This window comes from Ovis canadensis, chromosome 23, assembly GCF_042477335.2.
Source record: "Ovis canadensis isolate MfBH-ARS-UI-01 breed Bighorn chromosome 23, ARS-UI_OviCan_v2, whole genome shotgun sequence".
Taxonomy (NCBI): Eukaryota; Metazoa; Chordata; class Mammalia; order Artiodactyla; family Bovidae; genus Ovis; species Ovis canadensis.
The window spans coordinates 59255273-59274834 of NC_091267.1; the positions used below are offsets into that span (position 1 = coordinate 59255273).

Here is a 19562-nt window from a genome sequence, read left to right on the forward strand (position 1 = left end):
TTAAGTATTCAGAATCCAGTTTTCAGAGAAACTCTATGATCTTGTGGCAGAACAGCAATTAATGAGATGTAAAATGAAACTGATTTTAATACTATAACTTGGTGTGGTTCCCTTAGACTATGAACTGTCTGAGAAAACCAGGCAGCTAGTTGAAGGCACATCCCATAGGCCATGCATCTATTCAAACTGAAAGAGGCAGTGGGGACACGGAAAAGCAGCTGCTTCATACAGAGCGAGGATCTAAGGAACTCGCAAGTCTTGATCACAGGCCCTCTAAAAACTTACTGTCTGGTCCACCAATTGATCTTCCTTTGCCAACAAAATCACCATGAAAAGGAGGCAGACAACCATGCCCTGGGTCTCTGGGCGGGGACTGAGGCTCCAGGCGTCAGAGAGTACGCCGACCCAGTTGACTTCACAGAGAACAGACCCCAAAAACAAGAAGCAGCTCTTGGGGCTTCCTCGCTCCACCTAAAAGGAAACAACGTTTTTAGCTATCTATGTATCTTGAAAATGTATATATATCAATGTTTACTAAATTATATGTTTTAAATTACACTTTCTCCCCAGATTATAAAAATTATTTATAACTCTATCCCCTATTCCAGAGATTCAGACTTAATATTTATTTTTCCTCCCATGTTCAATGTGTGGAACATCTTTCAGCTTGTTTGGAGTTCTTTATTTATTCCACTAAGTCTTAACAGGAGAGGAATGATCTTTGCTAGCTCCAGGTAGTGTGACAAACCTCTGCCTCAGTTAGTCACCGGTGCTCAAGGGAGCCTACCACAGTCCTCAGATGTGCTGGCAAGACCAAGGTGCTATATCTACTAGTCACTGCTGCCCAAAGCTGAACGTGCACCAGAACCACCTGGAGGACTTGTCTGGGGATGGGGAGGGGGTGGGTGTATCCACAGAACTCTTAACATCCTATATCTGGAGTTAACAAGTTCCCAGGTGGTACTGATGTTGCTGGTCCTGGGACCATACCTCGAGACTATTATATTAGCATATGTAATTTTCATATGGCCTTTTTAGTATAATGTTACATTATAAGTACATATCTGTATCATCAGTCTTCATAATTTTTGATGACTCCATAATGTTTAATTAAGTCCTATTTAAACTATATTAGGGATGGAGGGGCAAATGTATTATAAAGTATTACTATACAATCAATATCAAAGTTATCTCTTATGAGTCCATTTCAAGCCTGTTTAAAATAAAATATGTCTAGTTATAAATGTTTCCTTTTTTTAAAAGAAGATTTAAAAGCTCAACTCCATTTGTAAAGTCACAGTCAATGGAATCTGATGATGATTCCTGTCGTCCAGTTACTACCATAATTATATCATGCTATTTACTCTTTCTCCCTTTTGGAAAACGATTTTCATCCTCCTTTATAATGTATTCTCTATCTTGACCCTCAACCCCCTCAAAACCATACTCTACTATGCCACCAGACTCATGGAACTAAAAGGTTCCCAGCTTCTAGGCAGGGCAGTCGTCTACCCTTAGACTAAAGCTACTAGACATACAAAGTCTAGAGCAGCCCTTTATGGACCATTCTATTTAATCTGTCATATAGCTAATGCTGCCCTCTTAAACGCTCTCTTTAAGGTTCAATTCGATATTCATAGTAATGATGAATATTTACGTAATGCCTGTCTCGTATACTAAACCTAACTATAAAATCATTTTTAACCTTGTATTTTACTAAGACAACTGTCCTCAGCTTTCCTTAGAGCTCAGCTACAGAGGTATGGCTGACAAGAACACCACTGGAACACTAAAAGACAGCACTGGATTTTACTCAGTGTCATAAATAACTATGGGTCTGCAATAATTAAAGCACTTACAGTGTCTCAATAATAAATGTGGTATCAGGTTAACAATGAACACAAATGGACTGGTGACTATGAGCAAATAAACTGAAATGATCATAAAAAGTTAAGACGAGACTAAAGCCTTTTTTAAAACAGAAACTTAACAGTAACAAAAATGCCCAACTAGCATGTGACATTGCTGTGCCTATTTTCTGAACCTACTGCTTCTACTCCAAAAACTCCCACACATTTATGGGGACTTTTTCCAGGCCATCCAGGTCTTTACATGCCTATGATGCATTACTGGCTGCTACAGTAACACCTTTGTCACCTATAAGCTAATTATCCCTTACAGAACTACTTAAAGAAACTAATGCTTAAGTATCGATTTACATTTTACTTCAATAGAAATTTAACAATGAAAAGTTTTAATGATACTCTCATAGAAAAACATGCATGCATGCATACATAGAAACACCATGACTGAGCTTGACGAAGTCATCACACTATGTGCTGCCATGACAACATCACGAATACCAAAGGGATGACTGCTGTATTACAGACAAAATCTTTCTGGGAGCTTTAAAAATGGTCCTGCAAACGCTGTCTTACTAACACAGTAAAATGACGTCCATAGGATGCTGTTTTACATAAGCACCACCCAGGCGATTAAGAATGTGAGCAGGGTCCACACCGGCACACACAGCAACTGGGCTGAAAACCCACAGTGAACAGGCTGCTCCAAAGATGCCAGGCTGTGGCATGGAAAGTAAAGGGCTTACCTTGAAGAAGGCCTCCATGAGCATCTGGTCAGGATGCAGGTCCCGCCACGGAAGCTTCTGGTAGGCACTGTGAAAAGCATACAGAATGAACTCTGGCATTTTGGGCGCTGTACATGCTTCACAGTAATGCATCAGGTGCAACCGAAGGGCTCCTTCATCACCAGGCAAGAGCTTATCTAAAATTGAAAAAGAAAATACAGCTGAATACCTTTGGGTATATCTTTAAAACAAACAAAAAACTAATACAAACCACAAATTTGAACTAAAAATCTAAAACCTAATGTTCTCAATAATTACCCAGTTTCAAAGATTTTCAGCTACCAGGGGAAAAACTGATGGCAGAGTAATAATGAAGAATGGTCATTTACTTACTTGGGTAACTGGAAGGAGAAGCTGGTACGTGGGAGATAGCAGAGGTGAGCAATTTTTCCCTAAAACCTCTAAATATATGACTTTTTAACTCAAATACACCTTCACAAGCCCAACCAACTTTAGGCATCCCTTTAGTCTCATGGATTCAGTCTCATGCAATTGATCCATTCATCGGGTATCTTGGAGAAATCTAACGTTCCTTGGAGAAATCTAATATTCCTCAAAAGGAAATATTCCAAATAACTAAATCTCAACCCTCAGTGCAATAAAACTAGACTGTTAACCATCATTCTAGAAAGTCACTTGAAAATGCATCTCACACTCTCCTGCGACCTGATCACTCAGTATTAACCTCACAAGTATCAATTACTTAAGTGCCTTCAACAGCTAGTGGCAAGGTAAGGGGCATTTAGCCTAGAACAAATTTTTTCAGACTTTCTGGTTCTATGCACAGGAATGGAATTTAGTCAAAGGAGAAAGAGTTACACACAATGAGAGCAGTTTCTCAACACTGACTTGTGAAAAATGACCAATGAGCATCAACACACGTCACCAGTCGACTTATCACTAACCTTCCCCTGCCCTCATCCTTAGTCCTTATGAAACAGTAACATATGTTTTTAACAATCCTTTAAAACAGAGGTGAAGGGCAGCATTTGCTTAAATATGGACAGAAAAAAAAGATAGTTTTGTTTAAATAGGGATGGATATGTAGGAGAAGATGTCTAGGAGGTAATCTCTTAGGACCAGACGAGCTTCACTAGTCCCAGCCCAGATGCAAGTAAGTTCTGTGACCTCAGATAAATTCTTTTTGATTTTCAGGTCCTCATTTTTCTAATCAATAAAAGCAGAGAGCTGAATCAGACAATCTCACTAAAAGGCTATAATTTAATAATTCTTCATCTTGTTATGCACAGTTCTTCTGATTCCTCTCTCTGAGGTGAGCTACCCTACAGCCATACCACCCTGAACGCGCCCAATCTTGCCTGAACTGAGCTACCAGTTCTTAATGTTAGCCAAGTACTTTCTTATTGCTAGGCCACTTTTTGATTTTCTATACACAAACCTGTGACAGTACTTGCCCCTTTATACTAAGAAACTAAATAAACAGCCTCTGTGACAATAGTTTTATGCTCAAATATTTGTCGCACTACAAATATATCCTGGATGGTAATAAGCAGCTAGAAGTCCGCCTTTCCAAAAAAAATAAAAAAGAGCACTATTAGGATTTCATGTTACTCACTGAATGAATATTTATCAAGTGGACAGTGAGAATACAGCATTATCCTAATCTTAGGGGAATGAAAAGAAGACTGTTTCTATGCCTAGAGTTTATATCACAAAGGGGTGAGGAGGGGTGAGGGAAAGAGAGATAAGATATGTAAAGGTCAATCAAAAATACTGGATGAGGTACATCTAGAGAATGGAGTATTACTCAGCACTAAAAAGAAGAAAGCTCTCAAGTCATGAAAACAATGGAGAAACCTAAGTGCACATTACTAAGCAAAAGAAGCCCATCTGGAAAGCAACACTATGAATGATCCTAACTTCATGACATTCTGGAAAAGCTAAAACTAATCAGTGGCCTCCGAGGCTAGTGGGGAAGGAGGGGTGACTAGGAGAGGACAGGATATTTAGGGCAGTGAAAATACTCTGTAGGATACTGTAATGCTGGATACACATCATTATACGTTTATCCAAACCCACAGAATGAACAACACCCAGCATGAGTCCTATGGACGTTGGACTCTGGGTGATAACGTGTCAGTGCCCGTTCATCAACGATTAAAAATGTACCATTTGGATGGGGGACGGAGATAGTGGGGGAGCTGGAGGGGAGACTATGCACTCAAAGCGGGAAGCAAAGGGCATATGCAAACTGTACTTTCCACTCAGTTATGCTGGGAACCTAAAGCTACAGTAAACAACAGGCTATTTATATATATATATGTATTATTAGATGACAAATTTTATATATAACACATATTACTGCTACATATATTAACATATGTATTATTGCTATATTATATATATATATACTACTATAACACATAATCTATCATCTGATGTTATTATATATAAAATACTGGATGCATGTGTGTGTGCATGCATGTTCAGTTGGGCCCAACTCTTTGCCAGCCCATGGACTGTAGCCCACCAGGCTCCTCGGTTCATGGGATTTTCCTTGCAAGAGCACTGGAGTGGGTTGCCATTTCCTTCTCCAAAATACTGGACGGCATACTGGTAACTCCAGGACCCAGTGCCACATGAACACACGGCAGCCATGGAGGTGCACCACTCAGATCCCCCTTCAAACAGAACTGGCCACAGATCAGGCTACAGCACTTCAGCCCCTGGGTCAAGGCCATCCTCCGCCCTTGAAGCCCTTGAAGATATAAAGAAGGGACCACTATTAGACCAGATTAAAGACCTAAACATAAGGCTTGAAAGTGAAAGTAAAGCTGTTCCTTCTGCAACAGATAATAAATGCTTCCAGCAAAGATGACATCACGCTTGCGGACTCTGTGTCTCCCACTGCGCTTGATCACTTCAAGCAGTCAACCAAGAAGCTGACGGAGGAGAAGGCAGAAACGGAAGCCCTGGCAGCAGCCCTGGCCCACATTTCTGGTGCCACGTCGGTAGACCAAGTGCTCCATGATCAACTCAGGTGCGGGCTTTGTGACCATGATCTTGCAGTACTCAACTAAAGAACTTAAAGAGCAACTGGGTGAGGATACTGATTCCAAAGTGAAGGGAAATGGTCTTTCTCAAAGGAAGGCAGGGTGTTTGCTTTGATATTCCCACTGTATCAGTATCAGAAGTACAGGAAAAAAGGCATGATTCTCAGCACTGGCAGCTTTCTGTGCCACAAAGCAACAAGGGCTAGAAGAACCAGGAGAAGGAGATGGCAATTTCTAGGGATAGTGGGATGGCAACCATGGTGTCAGGGGACAGTGGGAAAGAAGCAGAAGCTTCAGAGGACAGCAGTCAGGAGGTGGTAACAAAGGTAACAGATTTCAAAAAAAGACCAGAAGCGAAGCAGAGTTTCAATAAAGCATTTGAATAGTAATTTGAAGTAGAGGATTTATATGGCAAAAACAGAACTATGGTCAGCAACATGAAACTGAACATTATTTTTCATACAGAGTTAAAAGTTAAAAGCACACTGTATTTCCTTCCTGACCATTTGCCCAATCCCCATCTCTTTAGGAAAGACAAGCTTCATCTAAATTATCTCATCTGATTGATGACTGTCATTTATAACTTTACCGTTACTTCTGTCTTGGGTATTCCTTTGGAAAAGGTGTATTTGTTACATATTCTAATGTATTGCCTATAAATTATAAGCTTAAGTCAAGAATGTATCTGCTGATACTTTGTAAGTTGACCTGTCTTTATACTTCGAAATTCCTCTTATTAATAGTATGCTTCCCTGGTGGCTCAGATGGTAAAGAATCTGCCTGCAATGCCGGAGACCCATGTTTAATCCCTGGGTCGGGAAGATTCCCTAGAGAAGGAAATAGCAACCCACTCTGGTTTTCTTGACTGGAGAATTCCATGGACAGAGGAGCCTGGCAGGCTACAGTCCATGGGGTCACAGAGTCAGACACGACTGAGTGACTCACATTTTCATTTTTTTCACAACATGGGGGAAACACAATTTCAAAACAGAAAGGTCTGTTTTCCATAACTGATGACACTCAGTATTACCTTACCAAAACTAAATAATTGTATGGGTGACCCCTCCTTGTTCAAAGATAATAGCCTACCAAATAAAATAAATGAAGTAGGAAAGCAGAGGCAGAAGATTAATTGAATGACTTAAGGAAAAAGTGAAAACTAACCAGAGGCATAATACAACATCTTCCTACCTTTAAAACTCTCATGCAATGAGTCAATGCAGTCAGTGAACAACTGCACAATGCTTGAGGCCACCACAGCATCACTCTCCAACCAGGGGTAATGTCGCTGGCTGCTTTAAATAAGAGAAACATACACTTAGAAAGGAAACTCTATGATTAAATTACTGTCCATCCCAGAATGTATTATGTAGCCCTAAAACACATTTAGATTGCTTTAAAGGCTGTAAATTTCTGAACTGTAGCTTTTAATATCAATAGCATAATTTTATTTACTTTCCTTCCTGACCTTTATTCCAATGTAATTGTTTCAGAAGTGTGTTATCTAACTAAGTATCAAATCAGCACTTTTTTTTACATCCAATTACACCCGTGAACCCATCCCTTGTGGATTTGGGTTACATTTCAAATGCCTCAGAGAACAGTTTTCTGTACCTAAAGCCTGAAAGGGAAAAAAGTCATATAAAAAGTAACCAAAAGTGAACAGAGAGGAAGTAAACAAAGGAAAAAAATCTTTATATGAAAATTCAGTTCTAAATCTGGTTTGGGGCTTCCCTGGTGGCTCAGAGGTTAAAGCGTCTGCCTCCAATGCGGGAGACCCGGGTTTGATCCCTGGGTCAGGAAGATCCCCTGGAGAAGGAAATGGCAATCCACTCCAGTATTCTTGCCTGGAGAATCCCATGGACTGAGAAGCCTAGTAGGTTACAGTCCATGGGGTCGCAAAGAGTCAGACACGACTGAGCGACTTCACCTTACCTTCACCTTAATCTGGTTTAGAAAGTTTAATGTAAAAAATAAATTCCATTAGCTCTTCCTGGAAATAAACTGCATTATGATAAGCAGTCTCACAGTCACCACAAAATCCTGAAGTTTGCAGACTGTTTAAGGATAGCCCTCTGAGAGAGAGCAATTCCCACCCAGTAATCAACGTAGTCCCCAAAAAATAACTGATACTGGGTAAAATCACATAAGTCTCATATTTCGCAGTGTTTGAATATGAATATCAGAAAATATCAAAAATCAGAATTTGAATATCAGAAAAACTATTTACCTTTCATTGTCTTCTAAAACCAGTATCCATGGCTTAAAGAGCTGGATGATTACTGAATGTAGGGATCTTAGCACTAAAACAAAGCAAAATGTTTAGAGACAAGAAACAAGTCCATCAAATGAAGATGGGCAACAGGCACATGAAAAAATGTTCACCACTGCTAATCATCAGGGAAATGCAAATCAAAATCGGAAAGAGATACCACCTCACACCTGTCAGAATGACTACCATCAGACAACACAAACACTAAATGTTGGCGAAGATGTGGAGAAAAGGGAACCCTTTATACACTGTTGGTGGGCATGTAAATTGGTATAGCTGCTGTATGGAGGTTTCTCAAAAAACTAAAAATACAGCTACCATATGACCAAGCAATTACACTCCAGGGTATATATCCAAAAAAAAAAAAAAGATACCATGCATCACAAAGTTCACAGCAGCATTACTTAAAAATGCCAGAATATGGAAGGAATCCAGGTGTCCATCAACAGAAGAATGGATAAAGGAGATGTGGCGTCTACATCTGGTATACACACGTGTACACACAATGGAATACTACTAGGCTAAAAAAGCATGAAATTCCCTTTGCAGCAGCATGGACGGACTTGGAGGGCATTATACTGAAAGATAGATCCTGTATGACATCACATATGTGGAGTCTAAAAACTAAAAGTAGTGACTGTGACAAAAAAGAAGCTGACTCACAGATATAAGAACAAACTAGTGGTTCCCAGCGGGAGAAGGAAGGTGGAAGGGGCAACGTAAGAGCAGGGGATTAAGAGGTACAAACCAGCAGGTATAAAATAAGGAAACAGAGCCACCATTTTATAATAACTATTAAATGGAGAATAATCTTTAAAAAGTGTGAATCACTATATTCTATACCTGCTACTTATATAATATTGTACATCAACTATACTTCAATTAAGAAAAAAAAGAAACAAAGTTGACCTTTTATCATTATCACTGGTAACTAGAAAATCTACTTATTATCTGTATACTTAAAAACCTATGGTGATACAGAAAAAACATGTTTAATATAACTAAGCATATTTCAGTTTTCATTTGCTGCAATAAAATTTTTTTAATTGGAGAAGTTTTATTATAATACAATGTCACAGATAATTTTATAACACATTTTTTAAAAATAAAGAATTAAATACTCTTAATGAGATAAATAATAGGAAGAGAGAATTGGAGACTGAAACCTATATCTTTGTATTTCACCTTACAAAGTGAGGGTGAAGCAAGCACCCACTATGTAAGTGAACACAGGTATGATACATATGGGTTCACACTTGTAATGCGTATTCCTATTTTTTCTTTGTAACATTCAGATACATAGATTTATCACCAAGATTTAAATATTTTAGTGTCTATTCAAGTCTCTCCTGATGGAAGGTCAAAACACCTAAGCTCTATGTTGCTCTAAAGGCATATTACCTGTTTTGCTGCTGGCAGATGGGTCTTGGGCCAAGCAGGCCATTTCTGAGTCAAGCAGCCTTTTTACAAGATAGCCCAAGAATGTCTTCATATCTGCCATGTAAGGACTCCATTTTGAGAATAAACCAAAACTTTTAAAGTCCAATGTGGATAACCGAAGCTTATAAAAAAAGTTTGACAGCCACTGTATAGTCTCCATTACCTGGAAAAAAATGACCAACTTAAAATAATGCTTACTGAATATCTGCTTTCAGTAGAATATTATGGTAGGCTGAGATGAAGAGCTTTGACTTTGTAATCGAATTACAAAGGTATATAGCATATGAAAAGTCAATCAGATTTCGAACTCCTTTTCAAAAGCAAAGATACCATTTTTTCATATAAATTCATGTGAACTCACATCATGTAAAACTGATGAAGCCGACAGCTTGGGGGACAACTGCGTGAAACCTACTCAAAGGAGCCAGTGAAGCAGGAGGGTGAAGGTGGAAAAGGGAGATACAAACAGGCTGGGCCTGGGCTATTCGGGAACCGTGGAGCAAGAATCAGACTGAGGCACGAGAGAAAGGCGATCCAGGCACAGAGAGGTGGAGACAGAGGTAGGGGACGGGGGAAACAGGATATGACTGACAAAGGAAAGCACAGGGCTCTCTTGGAGATAAAAGGATACATTTTTAGATATAAATTTTAAATGTGTTCCAGTTGTTTAAAAAAAAAAAAAGGAAATGAACAAGAAACACATACAGAAACTTTATAGAGGCAAGAGCTACACACCTGCTTGTCGGACAAGAGAACATCAGGAGAACTTTGAAGCACCGTGCTCTCCACAGAAGCTGCCCCCTGCTGGCAGCCTGGGGTGCAGCAGCCCAGGGCTCTCAGGGTGGCTTTCCAGCACTCGGGGCTCAGCAGCTGTTCAGCAGAGCCTTACAGGGTGTGGACAGAAGACAGCAAGTCAGCATCCTTCACAAACTAACTTTTCAACGTGAATCGAAGAACACATGTACTTTACGAATGAATGAGCATCAAGTAAAAATCCAAAACACATTCATAAAGGTTTGTGGTAAAGACACCAAAGTTAAGAGAACCTACTGATCCCAAGTCTCCGGAAAAGGAAGGAGCGGTGTCCTCTTAAGCAAATGATTTGTCGACAAGCAACATAAAGGAGGACTTGGGGGAAAGGACCACTTACTCTGTAGTACTCAGTCCATCAGAAGAGTCCTTGGAACAAGCAACTGGTTATTTTGTAACATTTTGTCTAACTTTTTACTTGTTTTAAGCTTTGCCTCAGGTGGCAAACTCATTTTATGTGCCATTGTTTGCTGTTATTCAAATTTCTTGTAATTTAGTAAGGTGAATGACTTCAGATTTCATTATTGACTTGGATATTTGAGGTAAATTTTCCTTTTTGTTTATATAGTGCTGACTTTTTTTGTTTGGAATTAAACAGATTGATAACCTAATTTGTGGCCTCCTGACTTTTAAGGAAACGTGTGCAGCCATTACAAACAGCCTAAAGCTGTCAAGAGATTGACTCAACATTGCCTTCCTACCTTAAAATTAAAAACCTACAAAAGTTGGTGTTAAAAAAAAAAAGAGAGAGAGAGAGAACCTACTGAAAGATCTGGGCACGTGGACACCTGACTTTCCTTATTCTCAGTAACCCTGCTGGGAGTGAACACAGCAGAGCCATCTGAGCTGGAATCTGTGAGCCCCTGACTGGGGAATGGTAAAGGTGCCATCTTTCTGGCTGGACAATGTGAGAGAAACAGAGGAGCCATGGAATAGAACACAACTGCAGAGTCTATGCTCTTCAGAAGAAGTCTCATACTTATCGAACACCCCACTCCTGTAACAGGCAAAACCTAAAGCAACGCAGAGACAGTACGCAAAAGCAGAGACCACCAACCAGTACTCAGCTACCTGCAAAACTCGCCTCCCAGAGGACAGAAACTTACACCCTCAGGCCCTTGCCAGGAAGTGGCCTGGGTCAAGTAGGACAACAGCGGCTCAGAAGGGCAGGTCTGGAAGGAGTCATGCACGCCCAGAAGATGGCAGTGAAGCCAGGGGGAACTGCAGTGGGCTCACCCAGGGCAAATGAAGACAGATTAGCAATGAGTGAAGCCCTGGGAACACTGCCGTGATGGCCAGGGAGGGATGGGGCACCAGGAGGCTGGAGGTCACAGAATCAGACAGAGGTGGTGCTGTTAGTCTTAAGCCTGTAACTAACTACTTTCCCTTCAAATTAAAACTTTTCTGCTAAATCCAAGTCAGTGGTTGCCTGTATAAACAATTTAGAATCTCTTTAAAGGGCTTCAGGGAAGGAAGCTTCCCTGGTATCCAGTGCTTTGTTAAGAGTCTACCGTGCAGTGCAGAGGATGTGGGTTCGACCCCCTGGTGAGGATATGAGACCCTACATACCGCAGGGCAACTGGGTTCAGTTCAGTTCAGTTCAGTCACTCAGTCGTGTCCGACTCTTTGCGACCCCATGAATTGCAGCAAGCCAGGCCTCCCTGTCCATCATCAACTCCTGGAGTTCACTCAGACTCACGTCCATCAAGTCAGTGATGCCATCCAGCAATCTCATTCTCTGTCGTCCCCTTCTCCTCCTGCCCCCAGTCCCTCCCAGCATCAGAGTCTTTTCCAATGAGTCAACTCTTCTCATGAGGTGGCCAAAGTACTGGAGCTTCAGCTTTAGCATCATTCCTTCCAAAGAAATCCCAGGGCTGATCTCCTTCAGAATGGACTGGTTGGACCTCTTTGCAGTCCAAGGGACTCTCAAGAGTCTTCTCCAACACCACAGTTCAAAAGCATCAATTCTTTGGCGCTCAGCAAAGTAATGTCTCTGCTTTTGAATATACTATCTAGGTTGGTGGGTTAGTGAACCATAACTAGAAAGCCCGCAAGACACAAGGAAGAAAGATACTGCATGCCATAGCTGAGGCCTGACACAGCCAAATAAATAAATACTTTTTAAAATAAAAGCTTTCAGGGGAAAAATCCAAATATATGTTTAATCAAATTGTGAAAACTTAGGAGTAAAACTTAGCTATGTAAATAAGCATTAAAAATTATACAAGTGCATTTCTGCACCACCACTCCCCACCCATCTTGCCACCTGCCGCTATAGGAAATAATGAAAACTTTGAAGGGCTTTGAAAATTAGACTATACATTCTTCAAGTAGTCCAATACATAAGATCATTAGCTAATTCATAAAACTATTTCTGTAAAGTAACACAAAGATTTGACATAATGCAAAATTCAGTTGTCCATTACATCAATAAACTGTATGAAGCTTACATGAATAAAGTAAATACTATCTCATTTTTCAAATTTCAATAAAATTCCTGCCGAGTGAAATTCCAAAAATTAAAAAGCCTGCACTCTTTACTTCTCCTTTATTTCTCCAACACACTAATGGAAAACTGTAGGAGGGGAATAGAAACAGTGGAAATTTGGAAAATTTAATGTTACTCTTTGTCTTGGATAATATAAAAACAGTGTATCATTATACTGGGATAAAATTCATTTGCAAAATATGAGAGTAAAAAAATTGGGGGGGGGACCCTAAATGTATTCACCATTTTGAAACTAGAAAGAAACCAACTGGTATGTTAAGCACACTGTAAAGGAGCAACTGCTTTCTATTCCCAAGTCTACAGTCACCAGAGTAAGCAGTCCCACCCCAGTCAAGACAGCTGCAAAATCAAAGTAAAGAGGTGCACACAGGACTGCGGACTCTAAAGAGTGGCCCTGCCCAGCTAGGGCCCAATCTGACAACGGACATTTTTACAGACAGCAGCCTCTAGGGCATTACTCACTGAGCATTTTGGGTAAAGATTAGTAATTCTAAATTCCTGCATGCTTGTATTATTTTTACATTTTTAGATGACATCTGTGGAATGGTTAATGTCATACTGAACATTCACTGAGATCTAATCAGTCACAATTAAGACACTTACTTTGCATCAGCAGCCTGAGAATGTCACTGTACTGGTCAGGAAACTGGTAGAGAAGAAGGTAAGTCCAGTGCTTACAGAAAAGATTAAATGGCATCAAAATATCTTCGTCTGGTTCAAGGCCCCAGGCAGTAAGTGCCAAATGAATGGACTCCAGAAGCCTGGTACGATCAGACAGAGGAGGTTTAGTGGAGTTTAACCATTGCTTAAGATCGAACTAAAAAGAAAAAGAAATAAGAAGCAGTTTTATTTACACTAGAAAATTGATTGAAATAGAGAAAATTATGTGCAAATTAGTTTGAAAGTCAAAAGTTTACCTAGCATTTGGCTTTTCATAAAGATTGAAACTAAAATTTATAGACTTAAAAGAATCTAGGCAGTTCAATAACTAATGGTGCCATTATGTCTCCATCTCTACTTCACTCTGGGGGTTCAGAGGCAATTTTTTTTAGCTCTGCATGCTTTTTTACAATTTAAGAATCTTGTTGGTAAGTTTTCCCTATAAAACAAGGATCAGAACTGTGTAGTTCTTCTTCACTGGTCACGCTGCCACAAAAAAAGTGGCTGCTTTATGGAACTACCTGCTTCTAGTGGCCATATTTCTAAATCTGCATCAGTTAATGAAAATTCAGGGTGTTGATATCACCTTCCAGAATCCCAAACTATGCTTTCCCCTATTAAAAACTGAGATCAGTCTCCAGGTCCCAACAAATGTCCAGGTTTTATGATTTATAGGTATCAGAGAAGTACAACTGAAAGCAAAATAGCTAAGGCTCTGAATTTCTCAACTGGTAACATAAATTCACTGCCTTGGTCTAGGTTAATAATATTCTATTTGGAACAAGACAAAGGCAATTTGCTTAAATCTGGCTTATGCAAATATGAGAGACTGTGACATACTAACAACTCAATTATCAAACAATTGAGCCATAAATTCAGGACACATTCAAAAGAAAGATATACCAAATTATTACTATGAATATTTCAAAACTGTAGGAAGTTTTTAAAGAGCTTGGGAGCTGATCTTTTTTATACTACATGTAGTGAGACTGTCCTATATGATATAATCAATGCATCCAGAAGCAGCAGCTACGGGATCAGACTACTTGAAGATGAGATCAAAGGTGAAAAGGGTCTGTGCACCTCCAGTCCCTCTGGAGACAGAGCTCCAAGGACCTTGCATTTCTGAGGCACAGAGAAACAGCAGCAGTACCTAGAGCTCAGTGACAACATCAGGACTGAGCCACACGTCACCTTGGTCAGCAGCATGAAAATCATGTCGCTGTTGTCCTCGCGCAGAAACTTCACCACCTTCTCGTAGAGCTGGATGAACTCCGCGGGCGCAGCACTGGGAGTGAAGAAAGGAGACAGGAGAGAGCAAAGCCTTCTGTCCTTCAGAATGGTCTGAAGGACTTTTCTGCATTCTGATTTAGTGCCACTGATAAACACCTTAAAAGAATTGAAAAGGGAAAATGTCATCAAATTCTCCCCTCCCCAACTTTTCTTTGAGCAACCAAGTTTTAAGGAATAGTATATACAGCTAACAGAATTTTTTCTAAATGAAAATATGAAACAATCAAAAGAAACCTAAAATCGACAGATAAATCTATCACTTTCAATGTAACCTATATTAAAAATTCTGGATAATCCATTCATTTGGTTGGACAAGTCAAAGAAAATGTTTAAAAGATTAAAATACTGGGATAATCTGAATCCAGAAATTTGCAGTGTACCTACCATGATTACTAAGTATCTAAAGTGATTCTGCGCTATGTCAAGAAAAAGATTCTAGGTTACAGATTTTATTGAGATATGCTTTAAATACTTTTAAAAAGCTAACTTTCATAATTAACATATACCTTGTCTTAATTTGTTCTAATGTTTAAGAGTATTAGAAAATAAGCTGATATTTAATTTCAGAGTTAGTAAAGCTTTGATAAATTTGATCAGAGACAGAAATAATAAAGGATAAAACTGATAGATGTGAATATATAAAAATTCTGACTTCTATATGGCAAAAAGAATCATAAAACTATAGAAAAACGACAAAGTAGAAAAATTATAACTCGTTCCAGACACCAGGTTAACAGTCTGAGGAGCTCCTCAAAGCAATCAAAAAGCAAGAAACTTCCCAGCAGAAAATGTGCAAAAAACAAAAACCAGAAAAATCACAAAAAATTATTAAATCATTTGAAAAATCACGCAACTGAACTAGTACTTAAAGAAATACAACTTAAAATAATCACAAAGCACCACTTCTGTTATTAGATTAGCCAGACCTAAAAAGAATGATCAGTCCTAATGTTAGTTGTAACGTGGAGAATAATAAATTGAATGCTGTTGTTACAATGTAAATAGGTATAAACTTCCCAGTCCTTTTGACATAGTGAGCACACTTCTAAGAAATTATCCTAGGAAAATCAGTCTAATGATTTCACAAAGGCATGTAAGAATATATTTAGTTCAGGCTTACATCAGCAAAACAACCAACCTACCTAAACATTCATCCAGAGAGCACTGGCTCAACACATGCCAATATATCTGTACCATGGAACACTATGTATGAAACACCATGATGAAGGTTTTTATTTATTATCAAGGAATAATGTCTGAAATGTGTTTGAATAAAAAAAAATAGCATATGCTAGCTTTTAAGTGTGTATCCTTATCTCTAGATCTATATATAAGAATGATATATCATTTTTACACATACACACAGATACCAATAGACCTCAGAGACACACAAGATCAACTATAACGAAATGTTAGCTACGTAACCAGTATCTCCAGATTAGGATTATAAGAAATTTCTCTTCTTTATACTTTTTACACTGTCTGTATTGCTTATAATAAGCACTCATCAATTTCATAATTAGGAAAAACATTTCTGAAAAACCTATTTTAATATCTGCTCGGCATCACCTCCCTAAAAGTATCCAATAAATAGCCACTCACTTAATTGAATCTGAAGGAAAGTACATGGTAGTATTTCTATATTTTCCAGCAAGTGGCATTGCTTGCTTTAATGACACATTTCATAAATCTGCATGGATTCACTGCCCTTGTCCTTTTTATATATCCATATATTTAAGGGTTAAGTCAAGTAGATAAATTGTGAGAAGCAACTGAGAGGCAGCAGTGGAGAGGTGGAGCAAGCACTGAATGTTGAGTCAGAAGACCTGGGGTCCCTCTTGCCTCCAGGGCTTACCAGCTGTACTTCTTAGGCAAGTCACTCAATCTTTAAGAGGCTAGTTTTTCTCATCTTTAACACTGAAATGCTATCAATCACAAAGAGTCATTGTAAGGATGAAATAAAATAATGAATCAAAAGGCATTTTATAAACAGTAGTCTCAGTAATACTATTATTAACACCAACAGCATACAATACAATTTGACATCTCCCTGGAGACTTTCATATACTAATAATTTAACATCTTTTTCTGAAAAAGCAGAATTCCATACCGGCAATTCTAACCACATCTTGAGAAGTCAACAATTCAAAGGGGCTTCTGACTTAGGTAAGACTCTGAACCTGTAAGTGTGGAGTCAACTCTGATTATATCTAAGAGGACACTGCAGGGACTCATCATATGTAAATAATGCTAAAAACACAGGATAACCTTACCTGTCCCAAGATCTCAATGCATGAAGTAAAGAACTGCCTTGTGGGAGGATGACGCTGGGTCTCATCACTGACATAATCCACAACAGTAAAGAAGAGGCTGATGCCAATCTTCTGAACCCCAGGGGTGGGCTGCGACTGGTAGGCATTCACTAAGGCCCTGTGGGAAAACACTGGTAAGGCTACTGGTCTATAGTAAGAGAATTCAGACCCACGGTATTTCTCTGATACTCTTGTTTCTCAGCAATATCCTTAAGAGTTCTGAGAGCCCCACACAAATGTCACTTTAGAAATATTTCACAGGATAGCTTACAACTTGACCCAACAACTTATTTTCAACACACAGAAATGATTTTATGTCCTCCTGGGGTGAGGGTGGGGGGATTAGCCTTTATTAACATTAAGTATTTTCATATGTCAAAGTCAAAGTGTGCTAGTCACTCAGTCATGTCCAGCTCTTTATGACCCCATGGACAGGTTTAAGTGTGTGTGTTTAGTTGTGTCCAGCTGTTTAGAACCCTGTGGACTGCAGCCCACCAGGCTCCTCTATCCATGGAATTCTCCAGGCAAGAATATTGGAGTGGATAGCCATTCCCTTCTCCAGAGAATCTACTCAACTCAGGGATCGAACCTGGGTCTCCTGCATTGCAGGCATATTCTTTATTGCCTGAGCCACCAGAGAAGCCCAACAACGTATTTCCAATACACAGAAATGATTTTATGTCCTCCTGGAGGGAGGAAAATGAGCCTTTATTAACATTAAATATTTTCATAGTTGTATGTAATCCATAATTTTACATCCAATTTTTCCAAATTATCCAAATAATCCAAATATTACTCAATGTTGTATATTACATAAATACATGTTTTTAAAAATAAGAACCTTGATTTCTCTAAATTTTAAAATCTAAAACAATGACTTAGGTTGAAGAAAAAGATTTTTGTATAGAATAAGATACTAATATAAAAGATCTCTTCTAATTCTTACTCTGTTTTGAGTTTCTTTTCTAGAAAAAGAAACAGCAACCTCTTGTTCACCTTATCTCCTCCTCCTTCCCAGACCCTTCCAATCTAACCCACAAAAGGTCTCAATGCCCCCGTCCACACCACCATCCTAATCTACAGGGGAATTAGCTGCTGGTGAGTCAACTTCTCCTTTCCCAGGTAATATCCTGGTGGCTTTGAGCTCCAAAAGAAACCACCATGGATGGTCAGATGCAAGCCAGCAACTACCCTTGTGAGCCCTGAGCAATTCCACTGCAAATTTTGCTCAGTAATCTGAACTGATGATGATGACTTCCTGAGTAAATGTGCCTTTAATATAAAGCTTAAGCACTCAATCTCTCCAGGTTAAATTGTAATGTAATGTATAACCTCCTAATTCAAGGGTCAGCAAAATTATTCTATAAAGAGACAGCCAGTAAATATTTTATGCTTTATGGGCTATAAATTGTCATAACATTCAATTCTGCCATTGGAACATAAAAGCCATACACATTAAATAAGTACATGGGCATGATTACATCACAATAAAACTTTACTTATAAAAATAGATGGCAGGTCAGATTTGGTCCAAAGGCTGCTAATTCCTATACTAGTTAATTAGTAGGTGACTGGGGGGATAGTAGCAAGTACGATTGCTAGCAGTAATAACTAACTAGTATTTTAGATTATAGCACCCTCAAAACTTACGTAATCAAGTTTTCAGCATGCACAGCAGCCTCCACAATATTAAGTGATGGTGGTTTAGCAGCTTCTGCTTGCAACTGCTTCACTTCTTTTCGCAAAACATGAAGCTGTTGGCTTATTGCTTCATTCTTATGCATACCTTCAAACTAAGAAAAATTAGAGTGGTCAACAGATTTATTTGTCCCTACAGGTTTCTAGAGCAGACAGTTGATTACAAAAATACTGGGTATTTGATAGAGAGAATATTATTACAACTAATACTGTAACTCAAAATTCTCAGTTGAACCTGAGGAGGATGGGGGAAAAAATATCAAAAAAACTATTCAAGAATCTCAAGCTTTTCATGAAGAATCAAATTTGAATTAGTTTGTTGCTGGTTCAGAGCTATTTTTGGTAGGCTATGTTCTATGCCACTTCAATGCTCCAATTCTCATCAAAAATAAATGCAATGGCTTCCACCACTCCGGCTTTTCTTGAGGCACATCAAACCCCCTTCTGTGGACCATCCCTCCCCAGAGCTCCTGATCCAGAAACACACATAATTTGACACTGGGGCTGCAGGTCTCATTTGCACAAAACCATAAAAGAGGAGTACACAAATCTGTTAATAAAACAACTGGAGGAAGAAAAGATATATATTTATAAAAAAACACCAAAAATAAGATAAAATATGAGAAATGACCAAATCGGTTGCATGCTGAGGAAGGAGCAATTGACTAATTCCGTGGTTCTTGAAATCTGGTCTTTTGATAGAGTTTTACTGGTTCTCAGCAAAGCTGTGAAAAATAAGAAATTTATCGAGGTTTTAAAAAAAAAAAACGAAAGTTATTTCAACTTTTTAGAACTATCCTATCAAGATGGTAGAGTAGAAGGCCATGTGCTCATCTTCTCCTGCGAGAACACCAAACTGCAACTAGCTACTGAACCACCGACAGGAGTATTTTAGAATTTACCAAAA

General features: G+C 39.0%; 1 protein-coding gene across 2 annotated transcripts in view; it reads right to left on the minus strand.

Annotated features, from left to right (window-relative positions):
- Positions 1–19562, minus strand: part of EPG5 (ectopic P-granules 5 autophagy tethering factor) — a 128390-nt gene that overhangs the window by 21664 nt on the left and 87164 nt on the right. Inside the window, exons 28-37 of one of the 2 annotated variants that reach the window (XM_069569067.1) lie at positions 18608–18750; positions 16919–17075; positions 14547–14741; positions 13296–13509; positions 10109–10257; positions 9335–9536; positions 7892–7964; positions 6853–6953; positions 2609–2784; positions 286–471 (exon numbers count right to left, since the gene is read on the minus strand). In XM_069569067.1, the coding sequence (XP_069425168.1) occupies positions 286–471; positions 2609–2784; positions 6853–6953; positions 7892–7964; positions 9335–9536; positions 10109–10257; positions 13296–13509; positions 14547–14741; positions 16919–17075; positions 18608–18750 (1596 nt within the window). Of the gene's footprint in view, positions 1–285; positions 472–2608; positions 2785–6852; positions 6957–7891; positions 7965–9334; positions 9537–10108; positions 10258–13295; positions 13510–14546; positions 14742–16918; positions 17076–18607; positions 18751–19562 lie in introns of both variants that reach the window. The other variant, XM_069569066.1, reaches the window with a different exon arrangement.